This window comes from Megalops cyprinoides, chromosome 18 (genome assembly GCF_013368585.1).
Source record: "Megalops cyprinoides isolate fMegCyp1 chromosome 18, fMegCyp1.pri, whole genome shotgun sequence".
NCBI lineage: Eukaryota > Metazoa > Chordata > Actinopteri > Elopiformes > Megalopidae > Megalops > Megalops cyprinoides.
The window spans coordinates 23,969,373-23,985,500 of NC_050600.1; the positions used below are offsets into that span (position 1 = coordinate 23,969,373).

Below are 16,128 nucleotides of genomic sequence, written 5' to 3' on the forward strand. Positions count from 1 at the left end.
AATTCACAGTAAACGGGAACATCGGTGTGGAACAGCGACAGTCGCAATGAATCAAAGAGATCTATGCAAAGCCTCCATGCAAACTACCAGTAGGGCGCTTATGGAATGAAATTTAGCAAGGAGATTTTTGTTTTTTACAGGATAGCAGTACATTTAGCACAGTGTTGCTTAAAAGCCTAAATTATCCACTCAAAGTTAAGGAAAAACTTACTCTTCCCAAAGGTTTTTTCTCACTTTTGTAAGCATGTCTGCTAAATGACTAAACATAAATGTAATGTAAATGTCTCACGTCCACCAAAAGCGCCTTTGTTTTTTGCTGTGGGTACTATCAGACAGTTTTTCTTTCTTGTAGGGGGTAGAGGGCAGGAGGTTTAAAACCTTCCCTCTGGGACACACTGGTAACAATTTTCTGCATCAGAATTTTTTGAGAAAATATGAACAGCTCAGCAAGTTGGCCCCAGAAGACATGTTAAGGAAAAATTATAAATGAATAAAAAAATTATATTGGGCAATCAATAACTACATAATGAGAACAGGCTTATTAGCCTGCAAGCCAGCACTTAGTTTACACCTACGGTATTGTTAGAAAGCGATGCTCTTATTGCAACGTTATCTATAGTCAGGCAGATAGATGATAGCAGTTATGTAGTTTGTCAGGCTGTCAAGTCGAAGGACCCAGGTGCAGACTGAAATGCCAAACGGCAAGCCAAAAAACAGTAGTCATAAAACAGTCTGAGTCAAAACCAGGAAATCCACAGTCAGAAATCCAAACATGGAGCTGTAACAAAAACAAAAGCACATGCATGCAAGACAGGAGGACAGAAACACAATATAAGCAAGACATCAAGCTGAAGTACTTACAGTAGACAGACATTTCTCTAAAGATAGATACAGCGATTTCTTCATTTTTTTTGTATGTTTCATTAGCGTCTGTCTTTTGCTGTAAAGTCTGCAAATTTGCAGACTCGTGGGGAGCGTGCTTTGAGGGCTTAACACGCTCTGATCTGCCTCCTCGTGTGCATGACTAAATATGGAGGGTGGCACACTCTCGGCGAGGGGAGCTGGCCAGCGAGGGTGTGGGGGGCAGAGTGGAACTGGCCCAGAGGGAGAGGCTGAGGCAGTGAGGGAGGGAGAGGGACACACACGTGCCCACACACGCGCGCACACACTGTTAAGTTTAATGGGCACTCTCATGTGGTCTATAAAACTCTGTCACTGAGTTTCCTGTGCTCTCGTTTCGACCTTGATGCCCCTGTCTTGCATGCACACACGCACACACACGCGCACACACACACACACACTGTGAATTTCAGAGATTAGAAACATTAGCTAATAGCTGAACACATTGTCCATGCCAGCTTGTTCATGCCAGCTTGTTATTGGATTTACTCATGAGCACCATTCTAATAAAGCTCTGCTGTAATCTGTAACTCCTTAGTTGAGACATTTAGAGGCTCATTAGCTCATCACAATCAAACCACAGCATTTCTAATGTCTAATCAAAGGTATTATTCACATACCTGTGCATTATTCACATGCGCCTCTTGTTTCCTGCAAAGTGCAGAGCAGAAAGCTTTCAGGAACGGTCAAAAGGAGAGACGTGCGCTGTGGCACTTTGAGCACCATCCACCTGTGGGAAAGACTTATTGGATTTTTGACGGCGGTAATTTTGATGCGCTTCGGCAGGAAACGTCGCGTATTGCGCGTGATTGATTGACAGAGGAGAAGGAGCAGATGCAGCGGTGCCAGCCTTGGCGACAGCTTCCTTTATTTCCTCGGCCGAGTGATGCTGATGGGCTGTGACAGGTGTGAAAAAAGGATTTTTCGCCATCTCCGTCTCCGCCGGGAGGAGAGCCGAATGCTTTGTCCAGTTTGCGGGGTGGTCCTCTAATGCGCTGGCCCGGATCCTGACAGGATGGGGTTCTGCCCAGAGTCACCGAGTTAGAGGTCGCTTCCTCGGAATTGCTGAGTCAGAGGTCACCTTGTCGTAATTGCTGAGTCAGAGGTCACCTCATCCAAATTGCCATGGGTTGGTAGTGTAGTGTAGTGGTAAGGACCAGGGCTCATAACCAAAAGGTTGCTGGTTCGATTCCCCACTGTGACACTGCTGCTGTAGCCTTGGGCAAGGCACTTAACCCACAATTGCCTCAGTAAATATTTAGCTGTATAATAAATATTCGGCTGTATAAAAAATGGATAACATATATAAAATTATATAAAATTTGTAACCTATGCAAGTTGCTCTGGATAAGAGCATCTGCTAAATGATAATAATGATATATAAGGTATTGCTGAGTCAGAGGTCACCTGCTCATGAACGCTGAGTCAGAGATCACCTTGTCATAATCGCTCAGTCAAAAATTACCTCATCATAATCACCAAGTCAGAGGTGACCTCCTCATAATCGCTGAGTCAGAGGTCACCTCCTCATAATTGCTGAGTCAGGGTCATCCACATTAGACTGTTGAGTCACTGGTCAACAGGTCAAATGCTCAGGTTCTGCTGTGTCTGCTGTGTCACACGGAGATGCCGCCCAATGTCAGCCGCTGTGGCCACTGTCTCTTTTTTGTAGCTGAACAGCTCCGAGGTATGATTCAGCCAGCCGTTTCCAAAATATTCCTCAGCACAGGCCTAGAGTTACCATCCTCTCTCACAGACTAATAACTCTTCACATTACATAATGGCCCCATTTCTCCCACAGCCTGCTTTCTCTTCCCATTCATGCTGCACTCCTCTCTGCTGAAAGCAGGCTTGGCTGACTTTCTAATGGGATCATTTTCCGTGTTAAACGAGCTAACCTGAGCGATGACTCGGGCTTCAGTTTTACATGTATGACATGCAAATTCGAAAGCAAGAGTCTCGCAGATTTTTCAGATACAGTGCCCGAAGAGCAAATCCCATTAACAGGCTCAATCTCCGTGCCTAAGCGCAATGAATACTAACACAGGTCCGCGGCGTGTTTCCGTTTGCTCTGTGAATGGACACCAGCTCAACTTGATCCGAGCATTTACTGTGACAACATTTGTACACACAGCCCAGGAAGATTGCATGCTTCAGGTTGGGTGCAGTGTAAAATGGCCCAAACCCAACAGTACTCAAGGAATCATGTCAGATTCAGATCAGTTCGGGACTATAACTGTAGTATAGCATTCTTGTTTGGGTCGGGTCAGGCTTGTTTCTGGATATCAGAATTTGAATGCACTGCTGTCTCTTGGCTGAAGTCTGATTTAGAATGAATGATGTATACACAAAGGGAATGAATGTTTTAAGGCTATCACACATATCAAGCTTGAGAGGAGAATTCATGTTTTTACTGACGTAGGCAGGAAGAACTTATTTTCACTTAAATGCCATCCGTTTTCTTGAAGTGGACTGTTTGCTTTGTTGACCTCTTAAGTAGGTGATATATATGCCTAACATTGGTATCGGCCGATATTCGCCTTGTTGACTGCCATTAGCCTATTGGCAAATATGATGACATTCACCGATGGCAGTGGCCCATGTTTATCTGTTGTGTCGCATCAATTTTGCGTGGGCTAAATGTTGTGTTGGCTATTTGCAGTCTGACTCGGACAACAGTAGCCTACCCAGCTGTAGATTCGGAGAAGATCCAATAGGTGGTACTATAATTAGCCTTATTCACATGGTTCACTCACTACAGACTACCTAGCTAGCCAGCTAGCTAACTATAATGTTAATTTGGTAGCTAGCTAGCTAACAGTACTAAAGTTGTCAGAATAGGTTGCTTGCAGTGTCTGTTATTTATATATATATATATATATATATATATATATATATATATATATATATAATTATTTGGTCGGAAGAGACATGATAAGGCTTTATTAGTTTGATAGCTAGCTAGCTATCATAGTAGCTAGCATAGTAATATGACAGCTGAGCAAAGTGCGTGAAAGCCAAATTAGCTGGCAAGCTATCTCGCTTTCTACGTTGTTTTTATTGTAGCTAGCTAGCTATGTGTTTGTTTGCAAGGTGATACTTGTATTTGTCAGTGGCTAGCTATCAAACTAATACAGCTTCATCATGTCTCTTATGAACAAATAGTTAATTTTAACATTCATACTGCAAGCCAAGGTATTGACTTCTGATCTTAAGTACCATTTGCTAGCTAGCTAGCAACTTAACGTTAGTTAGCTAACTAGCTAGTTTCCCTGGCGCAAAATGGGGAATAAATAACAACAAAAACTAAAAAATAAAAAATTTAAAAAAACATCGATATCGACCTCATTGTCAACAATGACAAACTATATTGTGTTTGTTTGTTGAGCTGTTGAATGTTACATACAAAGGGATTCATTACTTTTTTGTATGGGTCTTTATTCACAGAGTGCACAGGTTTACCAAAAAGGAAACGTTTCGGTAAAATAGTTCTGATATATGTAAGCTGTTGAATACAATTTTGAATTGATTTCATAATTACCAGGGGTGATTATAGCAATTACTTATGTCATTCAATGATTTTGTAATTATTCTCTTCTAGGTAATTATTATTGTTAGTGCAAGCTCCACCATCAGGTTAGTGAGTCAGATTGTGGGGGTTGGTGGATAACAGTATTTTCCAGTATTTTACAGCTTCGGAACTCAACTTTTGAGCTTTTTGTTCTGAAAGTTTTGAAAAATGAGAAAAATCTTAAATTAATTGTTTCTTGTATATAAATTCAAAGACACTGTGTGTGTGTGTGTGTCTGTGTATCTATGTGTGTGTGTGTATTTGTGTGTGTGTGTTTGTGTGTGTGTGTATGTGTGTGTGTGTGTGTGTGTGTGTGTGTATGAATTCTTTGTATATCGTGTTTGCTCCATAGTCGAAACTGCTCTCTCCTCAGAGTTTTTGGCGGTCACTGATGTCATTAAGGTAATGAACCTGAGAGGGCCAGGGTATTACGCCTCCACCAGCTCTGTAATTACAGTGCACAGCCAAACTACGGCCCTTGTTTATTAATGTGCTTCCGCCCACTCGCTGCCACAGAACAAACAGCCCACATGTGTAGCACGGAGCTGTGGCTCTGACACACAGGAACAGTCTGTTTTTTAGCACAACAAAAGAAACCAGTGTGGAGAAGATCTCTTTTACCTTTAAGAGCAACTTTATTCATTGACCGACAGACACTGCGGAGGCAAACTGTAGATATGTGGTATGTCCATTACTGGTTCATGTGTGACCAGGAACAGTCCATTTGAGGGTTAGGCTCTATAAACTGCACCATCAGAGTCAGTAATAGGTTAAAAATCCTTTCTGTGTTGGATGTGTGAAACATCTGATGGGCTCTCGCATTTTATGCTGTGATTCCTTTGCTCTCTCTTTCTCCCGTCACCGAGCAAGCACAGGGAGATGATTAGGGTGTAATTATAGGGATATTATTCAGAACTCACTGCAGGAGGAGTGTGGCATCAGTGCTGAATTAGAAAAAAATAAGAGTGGGCACACATTCCTGGCGCTTTTCAAGTATTCACACTACGTGATTTGTCGAGATACATCCAATAGGCAAAGGGGGCTGATTTTGACAGCAGTGCATCATAGTCTAGCACTGTGGTTCTAGAACTTCCCCTGGTGGGAGTAGGTAGGTCACATGATGTCCTCCAAAATGACTCATTGAGAATTATATATATATATATATATATATATATATATATATATATATATATATATATATATATACATATCTTCATGCTTTTCATGCTGGGACTTTCGTCTCTGTGTTATTACCTATGGCTGTGTACTTATAAATTGCTTTGTCTGGTTTAACCGTGTTTGCCTTCTTAACTCTCTCAACCAACACAAAATGTGTTGAATCACAGCCAGGCGTCCTCAGTGACGTGACATGAAATAAACTTCAGTCCAGTTGTGAGTAGCATTTTGTTCTCTGCTTCCAGGCACTATCGTACTTCACTGATCCTGGGTCAGTGAAATTATTTTAGCTTTGTTCCTGAGGGACAGAAGGGAAGGAAGCCCTGGCCTGGAAGGTTTGGAGATGTATTCTTAAACAAGACAAACTTTTTCATTATTTTGTTGTATTTCAGGATTATTCAGGGGTATCTTACTAGTACATAAGTTCTCTGAACTGCTGTATTCCAAATATTGATTCAATGCACTGGGAAAAGAAATCAATATAAATTCAGTATCAAATAAAGTTAGAATGAAAAATGAAGTCAAAGTGGACAGTGACTAATGCTATTATTTTGCTTTCTCAGAAGAGTAAAAAAGGGGTCTCATAGTGCAATCAAGGGTGTATCTCACAACCATCTAATTATTCATGCCCAGGCTAAAATGCATTTTACAGTCAGTTCATATTCATTTGTGTACTGTATAAACAATCAGTGATATTTATCAGCATGCTAATTCATTTATTTGACATACAGAAAAGATAATGCTTTTTAGGTACTCTTTTTAGGTACTCATAAGTACACGTATTCCTGTATGATTCTCCTCCCCTCCTCAGATTTTTTTTTTTTGGTTTTTGAAGTGGCTAAATTAGATTGGGTTATTTGAATCCGATAAATTGAAACCATTCCATGACGATCATAATTGATTCCCGTGCAAATTGCCTACCGTGCAAAAACAGCATAAATTGTTATTCATGAATCACAATGCTTTTGTTGTGCATAGGGCATGATCTTCGTGGAACAGGGTGTGCAAAGAGAGGGTAGTTGTGCTTGTACAGCACTGAAATGAAATATATGTGTAAAAAAAGTTGTAACACCTCTAAAATAAGATAATACTGAGCCACTTTCTGAACAATTCAAAAGAAGAAATGTATCTTCTTTCAAGGGCAGCACTGTTTTTCCTGCCAGCCTTCTCATTAGCAAAGTATTCCACAATTGCATACCTTTGAGCATTCTCTAAAATAATGAATGCTCATTCATAATGTTCATGCATGTTGAAGCTGACAGTGAAACTGAAGCCAGATTCACCCTGGCTGGAATGTTTCAATGGAGTCTGGGGTCCCACTTTTACATTAGGTGCCCCTAATAATTGTGCATTTACGCTATGCCTACAGAGCTATGAAGGTGTACCTGCATAGTAACTACTGTGTATGGACACATTGGGGTTGTTACATGGGAATTTACACAAGCCACAACAACCGTACAGGTTTAACAACTGTAAATACAATCTAACTACATCTGTGCGGGCAGCAGTGTGGCATAGTGGTAAGGAGCAAGGCTTATTCCCAAAAGGTTGCTGGTTTGTTTCCCCACTGGGGTACTGCTGCTGTACCCTTCGGTAAGTTACGGAACTCACAGTTTCCTCAGTAAATATCTAGAATTTTTTTTTAAGAAAAATTATTTTTCTCAAAATTTTTGCTGTATTATCTAAATGGTTTCTAAAAAACTGTGAAAGGCATTTGATTTGCCTATGACTTGGAAGCTGGCTGTTGTACTTCAGTCGCTTAGCTGTATTATTCAGATATCCAAAGCCATCCCCACTGGATCAGATATTTAATGAACAATGAACAATAGACTCAATCAAAGGGTATGGAACTTTTGAAACCTGTGTATTCACGTAGAATTGATAAGACATTACAAAAAAAAATGTCTCTGGAATTGGACTGTGTGGACGGTTCATATCTTGTTAGTATATAATAAGTTCAATAAATATCACAAAGGACAACACAGTGTTTCACGCTACATTGTAAATTTTGAAAGATGTAGTGTTGATGTGATATTGGCAGAAGAGCGACTTGCATCATCAAACAAGAATTCTGTTACGCGATCATGTCCATATGTCATCAGTAGCTGTAATGGCAGGATGGCAGTGGGCTGTAATGATTAGGTAACTGGCCTTCTAAGCAGAAGGTCACAGGCTGAGGCTACATCAGTGAAGATCCATCTGAGCAAACAAAGTGGATAATCTGTCATGTGCAATGTCTGGCTGGGATTGCAACAAAATCTGTCCTATGTTTTGAACAGTTAAATGCATGAGTCAAATTTTGGTGACTACTGTGAGTGTCATGAGAGTAGATTTAGAGGGCAGATGGGTAGTTGTGGGGAGGGGGAACTGGGGCATGACCCCTGTCAATGTTGAGAGAATGTAATTTACCTGTTATTCCTGCTAGGTTAACCCCCCCCCTCAACACACACACACACACACACAAAGAAACCTATGCTTCTGCAACTTTCAAAGAAATAAAGTAACTTTTCAATTTAAGTGTTATTCAGAATTAAGGATAAATGTTGGATGACAAATGGCTGCTGCAGATTAGGAATAATGAAAAAAGAAAAGAAATGAAAACGCTCCCTATGACGGGATAATGTCATCCTTTCCGCACACACAGTTTGAGTCTCGGATCATTTGCGAGAGGCGTTCCGTGACCGCCTTGCGAAAAGGGCTGCTCTTGACCGCGGCAAACGGACCGTGTAAAAACCCGCTAATGGCACCTTCCAGAATCGGCTCTATTGTTCCCTCACAAAAAGACCGCTGATCGCTGTGTGTGGGAGGAAGGTGTCCTCTATTCGTGACCAATAAATGTCGCTGAACAGCGACTGGTTACCTGGCAGCATTTTGTACGAGTAATACAAAGAGGACTTTGAACATGGAAGAAAAAAAAAAGAAGAAAGAAAAAAAAAAACAGCAATAATTAGTTTCAAAGGCCATCATTGTTAGATTCATGTCGGATGGAATACACGTTTCTGAAAAGCGGTGGAAGACAGTTTTTCTTATTTTAAAGTAAAATGTAAGTTTAGGCTCTGTTTTCAACTACATTTGGGACGTATACACAACTGTGTGGGCAAACAACAACATTTAATTTCATTATTAGTGCAGTAATTGTAGTTGCATTAGCTACTGTGTTTGTCATTAATGTCTATTTTTAGTTGTGCGCAGCAAAGTGAATTGGATGTGTCAGGTCTGTCTAAATGTTTGCATATGGATAGAGGAAAAGCAACCAGTAAATAAAGCTACTCCATGACGCCTGTAACTGCTGCATACAAATGCACTTTTAATCCTGTAATTAGTTCAAATCCATCATTTCCCCAGTGATAGTCAGATGAGCTTGCAGGATTACTAGTGTTCAGCCAGTGGGCGGAAATCCTACCAGGGCAATCGAGGGAAAATGCCCTCTGTAGAGCAATCTTCCTACAGCCGTAATGTAGCAGAATAATAAACCATGGCCTCGGATGTGCATAATAATTCATATAAGGCTGATTTGCGGCTTTAAAATGAACCTTTGCATAAACAGAATATACAATATACAATGTGGAGATATGCCATCATTGTATATTTGAAGATGGTGATGATGATTATGATAAAAGATGGTTATTACGGGATATTAAATGACTTTTACAGGCTTTGAAAGCACTGTATTTGTATTTAATTTACCCAATGTGAAAGAAAGGTATGTTTTTGGGCCATGCCCTTGCTTTATCCAAAGTACATCTTGCTCTTAGTTTTGCCTGCACATGGACTAAGGAGTACTGTAAGTGTACCATCTCCCTAATGGCCAAATCACCACTGTTCTGTTAAGGATCTGAACCCGTGGCCTCTGGCATTGAGTCGCAAACCCAGCACCAGTCCCGGAAAGCATTTCAGCGAGGGGATATGGATTTGTGATGGGATCCTACTCTCCTATATTTGTGATTCATGTAGACATATTTTTAAAACTTTTATCGGTATCACATACGTTGGAATAACAATATATATTAATTTGGTGTACATTCATAGCTGGATAGTGTACATCGGAAACAATTCAATGAAGTTCTCTTATCTGCATTCTCTAATGCATCAGAGGAGCGCTTGTGGTATAGTGTGCATGCAGACAGAGCACAGGCCTGTGTGTAATCTTGTGAATTGTTTACACTGCCTGCCAATTGGGGTGATGGACGTTACTGGAGGGTAACATGATGCCATTGCAACCATTAATGGGTCGCCATCCAGGCTATATGCCCCGAAGTGTTTTGACTCAACCCATGATCAGTGTTAGGTGACATTATTGAGACGCTCTGTATAATGTTACAGTATCTCATTTCTTCCTTCAGTCCCCCTGTCCCCAGGAAACGGTCTGGCAGACAGGCAAGCATTCCACACTGGTCAGCTGATCTCCCAGGATCAGTGTATCCATGGTGATTTATGATGCACCGAAAGACAAGGGGTGATCAAAGGTAGTGGACTATTTGTACAGCTCCAATGACAATATCGACAATATATCCAAGAAGACGATGGTTTGTTATGATATGACGCCAATCACAGGAAATCTACATCTGGGACTTCCAGACTGAGGTGTAGGCTACTTCCTATTTCACAGTGTGTCCCCTTTTCCGTGGGAGGCATTCCCACATGAATAACCAAAGCCCACTTACTTCTGGACCAAAATCTTCAAAGCCCGGTCACAGAAGTGTTCAAATCCCAGCAATGGAGAGGCTCTCCCAGCACTGCTCTGTACAGGTGCAACCATCTGGCTCAGCAATGACACGATACAATAAAGACAGCTAAGCAATGATGCAATATATCAAAAAATATGTAAGAAATCACCTTGGTACATTGTGTTATGATTTGATGCAGTACATGTCCATACAACATGATTCAACCTTAAAATGTTCTATGCTTTTGAAAAAAAAATGTAGAGCATTAGTTCATTATTTGCCACTGGACACTCAGGGATCAAATATAACTAGGTATGCTAAAAGCTCTCTAGTTTCATCCAATTTGCTGCATTAACATGAATAAGAAATAAGAATAAATAAATAAAAATCAATGGCCTGGATCGATTGTGACATGCAACGATGCTTTTGTATCGACGCATAGAAACGAATCGACATATCGTCACACCCTTGCTGCTTTGGCGACATACGGCGACCTACCCTGAGAGGAAAAACGCTGTTCAAACACTTGTTCGTGGGTGAGCTTGACAAGCCTCTAATTAGAGTAACAGGGAGCCGCTCTGCTTGCATTATTTCAAACCAAACTGCTGAATCGCACCCCCTCCCCCCCCAACCCCCTCCCCATCTCTCAGGAGAGAGGTGCAGCTCAGAGAGTTCCGGGAGAAGCGGGTCAGCTGAGGTCACGTCCAATTTCACCGCGACCACGACGCTGTGTTTTTGAGCTAGGTTACGTGCGGGTGTAGGAGTGGGGTGCGGGTGGGGTGTTAAGGGTGCAGTCTGTTTGCCACATTGGCACGTGCCGCACGGACATTAGTGAAACAGCAAAACGTTAATACAGAATAATTGTATTAACAATAATTGACTCTGTGGCTTTGTGTGAATATTTATTTCATTAGATGCTACGCAAAGAAAGAATGTTCTTGAAAAACATTCCCTCCCTTTCAAACTTAAGGAAATATCCGGAGTTGCACTGGCACTGTGAAGAATCCGTACCGTGCTTCAGCGAGGATGCATTTTATTTCAGTCTCTTTCACAGTCTCACGCTGTGACAATTTAAACGGTGCTGCCTTTGAAATATATTTGGATGGAGGAAAAAAACACCAATTTGTCGCAACACGTCAAGTGTGGCAGTTGTAATGACAAATGATGCTGCTCGGTTTTTATCATTAAAACCCCTACTTTGTTAATGACTCATGACAATCAGTGCCAGTTCTGGCTGGTTAGTATCAATTCTGAGACGGAAAACAGAGCTTTCACACAAACAGTAGCCACCCCACATTTGGACTGTAAAGTTGAGGTAACATCAGAATACCACATAAAAACACTTGATAATCGAGGTGACAATGTATCAGATGTAACAAATATAACTTACTTTAGACAAAAGAAAGTTCTAGTTCTAGCACCTTGTCAACATCAACAGAAAATTGCATGTTCTGGGTGCAAATGTACCTGACATTGATGATTGAATTTAAAATAACTCTATGAGATGTCACGTGGTTTTCTGTGAGAGCCCTTTAGCTTTATTGAGTGGATTTTAGTGTTTAAACTCGCAACGCATTTACGCAAAGGCTGTTTTGTTTCCTTTAGATAAGGATGCTTTCAGGGAACTGACAGAAGTCAGGTAAGTGCCTTGTTTCAAACCGGTGACAGGCAAAATTATGCATTCGCGAATATGCCACAGGTTAAATCAAATCGTGCGTGTTTCCTCAGTCTAAGATTAACCTTACAATGTAAACATGCAGACGAAAACTCTGTTCGTTCATTGCTTGTGTGTGTTTTTCCAAATCTACAGCCTGTTTCTTTGTATTCATTCAACAGTCAAAATGGGCTCTTTGCTCTTTCTTGGTGGAGCGAAAGCTAGTTCTCATTCTGTTTTCTGTTCGATCATTTTCTTTGCATGAGGGAGCCGAAGGCATTTCGCCTGGAAAGGCCTATGTCTGTGCGCGCGTTTGTTTCCTATGATAATTGGCACAAACAGAGAACAAGCGCTGCACATCAAAAGAGCCGCGGGCTTTCAGCGGAGTCGCATTCGCATTGTCTCCCTGTCCCTTCGGAGACTCGGCTTTCCGTAGGAGGTAAGGAACGTTGTAAAAACAAAATACAGCCCATCTCCCGGCGCAACGCACCGTCTGATTGCGGGATTTACGGGTGACCGGATCTGTCACAATACAGCCTCGCCCAAGTCTCGACTGGACAGCACGTATGCCAGATTGTGTGCGCTTCTGAGAGCGCGAGCATGGGCAACTTCTCACTTCCTGTCGAAGACAGGTGCAGACATGATTAGAGAACTGGACTTATGGCATAGCTGCTGTACTGTATGCACAGCATGCACTTTGCGAAAGAGCACCTGTGACACAGCTATTTCACGGTCGCTTCCTTCTGAGGAAAAAGGTCTCTTGGCCATGAAATGGTTTTTTGTATTAAACACGAAAGTATAATTGCTGAAAATTGTTGTTCCTTTTTAACGAGTTTTGTTCTCAGCATCCTTGTATAATTAGGGATGAGGCGGACCCTTGAATGTGACTGTGTCTCTATTAGTTCAACAGAAAATGTGGCTGCATTCCAAGGCTCATTGCAGAACTCTACAAAATCTGTGTTTGAGAATCTACAGGAGACAAAGCAATCGTTCGCCTGACACTTTTCAAAGACATTTGCTTTTCTTGCGTTGTTATTGTCACCTCTTGTAAAAGGTTCAAAGAGTCTATATTTAGCCATCCTAGATAAAATGGCTGTCTACCACAAGATAGTCACCAGGGCTAGGCTCGCTTTGCTTCTATGCTGAATATTCTGGTGAGACAGATGCCCAGAAATAGAATCTCTAACAGAAACAAAATGGTAAAGGTTAGCTGATAAAAAAATAAGTGGACTGAATTTGAATTCCAACCACTTTAATGCATTGTACATTATTTTTTAATGGATATCATACATTACAAATATAAGTTGCAGACGGTTGAAAGTCTCATGCACACATTTAATAGATTCAGAGACATTTTGCTTGTGTGACAGGAGAAGTCATTTGGAATATTCTGATGTCTTGGAGACAGGGGTGCTCAAATGACATGTTAAATGACAAATCAAACAGCACTGTGTCACAGGCTGTGTAAGCAGCCTGTCTGTCTCATTCCTTTCTGAGACACAACTGACCACAGATCTGTCTCCTCTGTGAATTTCAGTCCTGTCATGAACATACAGCTGACCTCAGACCTGTCTCCTCTGTGTGCCTCTGTTCTGTCACAAAGACGACTCGCCTCGGATCAGTCTCCTTTGTCTGTCTCGCTCCTGCCGCATATACACAGCTGACCCCAGACATGTCCCCTCTTGGCAGGGCCAGCAGCCAGGATGGCGTCCCCAAGGCAGGACGGCGAGGAACAGAAGCCGGAAAAGACTCCAGACAAGGGCAGCGAGAGCGGCACCTCCCTGAACGAGCTCTCCACCTCCAGCTCCGAGACGCACTCCGAGATCACCTCGCCCCAGGACGGGCCCGAGCCGGCGGCGGACGAGCCGGCAGCAGTGGCGGGCGAGCCGGTGGCGGCGGCGGGCGGGGGGTCCCCAGCCCCATGCGGCTCCCTGCAGCCCGCCTCCCGCCAGCCCAGCACCCTCACCCTGGGCCGGCCCTCCAAGAAGGCCTCGGTGCAGTGGATGCAGCTGCCGGACAAGCGGCGCAACAGCGAGCTCTTCCAGTCGCTGATGAGCGGGAGCCCGCGCGAGGGCGGCCTCAGCAGGAAGAAGGCCACCGAGAAGCTGAGCGCTGAGGAGGAGATGAAGCAATGCATCCAGGACTTCCACAAGATCAAAATCCCCCTGGAGTTCCCCCAGCGCAAGCGCCAGTGGCAGTCCGAACTGCTCCAGAAGTACGGCCTATAGGCGCGCGCAGACTTTTCGGCGTGGCCCCTCCTTTTACCCGTTCTGGGTGTTGCCGGAGGAAGTGATGCTGGTAGTGTCCCTTGCTCACTCGCTCGCTGACCGCTGGACTGTTTGAGTGGCTCCCCCATAATACCGACAGTACCTTGTCCAACCACTAGATGGCAAAAAAGGCCAGTAAGTAGTATGTAGTGCTAATGAGCAGTGGCAGGTCAGTTCTTGTTTTTCTACTGCCAGAACAAGTGGATTCTCTTTCCCCACCCTGACATTGCCCTACCCTGCCTCATCATTTGCACCTAGCTGTCATTTTTTCACCCCATCCCTGGGTTCTCCAGCCAAACAGATGTTTCTTTACCTGAGAAAGTGCTCCCCCAAACAGAGGCCTCCTTCCTCCACAAGGCTGCAGTTTCAGCTTGTAATGACGTAGCTTGAAACACTATGATTTATATTAAGTTAGTAATGTGCAAGACTCTGTAGCTGAAATTTAAGCCTGTGTCCAGTAAGATTGCAAGAACTGTGACTTAAACTTGGTACGAACAAGACCCTCCCCTACTGTAAACCGGAGCACCTGAGTTGGACACTGAGTTCCATTCTCAGACAGTTCTGACCCAAAAGTGGCGAAGTGCCAAGGCCTGAAGAGGATTCTCATTTCAACAGACCGCAGTCATAAATCACAATAATGCATCCCCAGTGCACCTGAAAAAATGTAACAAATGGGGTGGAGGGGGAAGCCCTGGATTGATCAATCAAGACATTTATCCAGGGCAGAAGACCTGGACAGTGAAAGGCATTAATAATTCAATTAAAGGGTATTACTACTGCACCGCCCCTAGTGAAATGTATATGCTTTCACTGTTCTAATGAGCATTCCTGAGGAGGTTCCCTCATTTATTTGGGTTACATTCTGTACCTAGACTGTGATGTCTGTGAAATTGATTTCCAATCCTCTGCTTTTTTCAAGGCTGTATCTATGGATTTATTTGCTTTTTCGTTTTGTGACGTGATCATCGTGTGAAGGCAGATGTTAAGATGAGCAAACTGTTGTAGAAGTGTTTGGAAACTTGCCTTGCCCATGAGAATCCCCAGTTTATCTTAAACCAGGAGAAGTAGAGACATCAAGGCATGCACTGCCTTGTGTTACCCTAACAAAGAAGTAATATCAAATATAAAATCCAAAATATAAGAAATAATGTTTAAACATGTGAAAGTGGATATTGTATATTAGAAAATGTATCAGTTGCTGCCAATTATTAATCACATAATATGATGTAATTTATTACTATTTTGTGTACCATTGTTAAATATATTGGAAAATCTTTATTTTAAAATGTATTGCACAATGTAAGCATAAAATAGCATGTATTAAAGTGGCAGAAAGTGATATGTTTTGTAATGTATACCAAATTTTTTACATGTATTTAGAAATATATCTCATCTTTTGAGGGCCTTTTTTACCATATATTGACAGGATGTTTCTTTTTAAATTGGGTTAACACAGGCAGCATTTGAGTAACTTGGTTTGATGTGATATGAACAAGTGAAGAATGTCGTAAGGAAATTTGCTGTATGTAAGAGAGGTGGGAAGGAACTTATAGCACAAGAAACAATTGCTCCAGTTGCAGAACCCTGATTGGGGCAAGAGCGGGAAGGTGGAGACAAAGAGACAACCTCAGCTATTTTATGTCCACCCCTCTTTGTTGGTTTTCTCTTGTCTAATAAAAGTGTGAACATGAATTGCCTTTACTTTTTGCCACACTGATACATTGATTTTACACAAAATGTTACCACCTGATTGTTATGGGATACAGACGACATCCCCTGACATTCAGTGGAAAGACGTCATGGCCAAGACTGAGAGCGCACATCTTACTTTCAGCATAACTGAGAATGCAGCACATTTACATGTTTATGTGGCTTTCTAGGTCTTTGGGGGAA

At 42.2% G+C, this 16,128-nt stretch overlaps 1 protein-coding gene across 5 annotated transcripts in view; it reads left to right on the forward strand.

Moving 5' to 3' along the window:
- LOC118793463 (BTB/POZ domain-containing protein KCTD8-like) overlaps positions 1 to 14,196 on the forward strand; it is a 30,783-nt gene extending 16,587 nt beyond the window's left edge. Inside the window, exons 3-4 of one of the 5 annotated variants that reach the window (XM_036551658.1) lie at positions 13,708 to 13,824; positions 13,906 to 14,196. In XM_036551658.1, coding sequence (XP_036407551.1) covers positions 13,708 to 13,824; positions 13,906 to 14,196 — 408 coding nt within the window. Of the gene's footprint in view, positions 1 to 13,657 lie in introns of all 5 variants that reach the window. The other 4 variants (XM_036551655.1, XM_036551656.1, XM_036551657.1 and 1 more) reach the window with 4 other exon arrangements.
- The last annotated feature ends 1,932 nt before the right edge of the window (positions 14,197 to 16,128 follow it).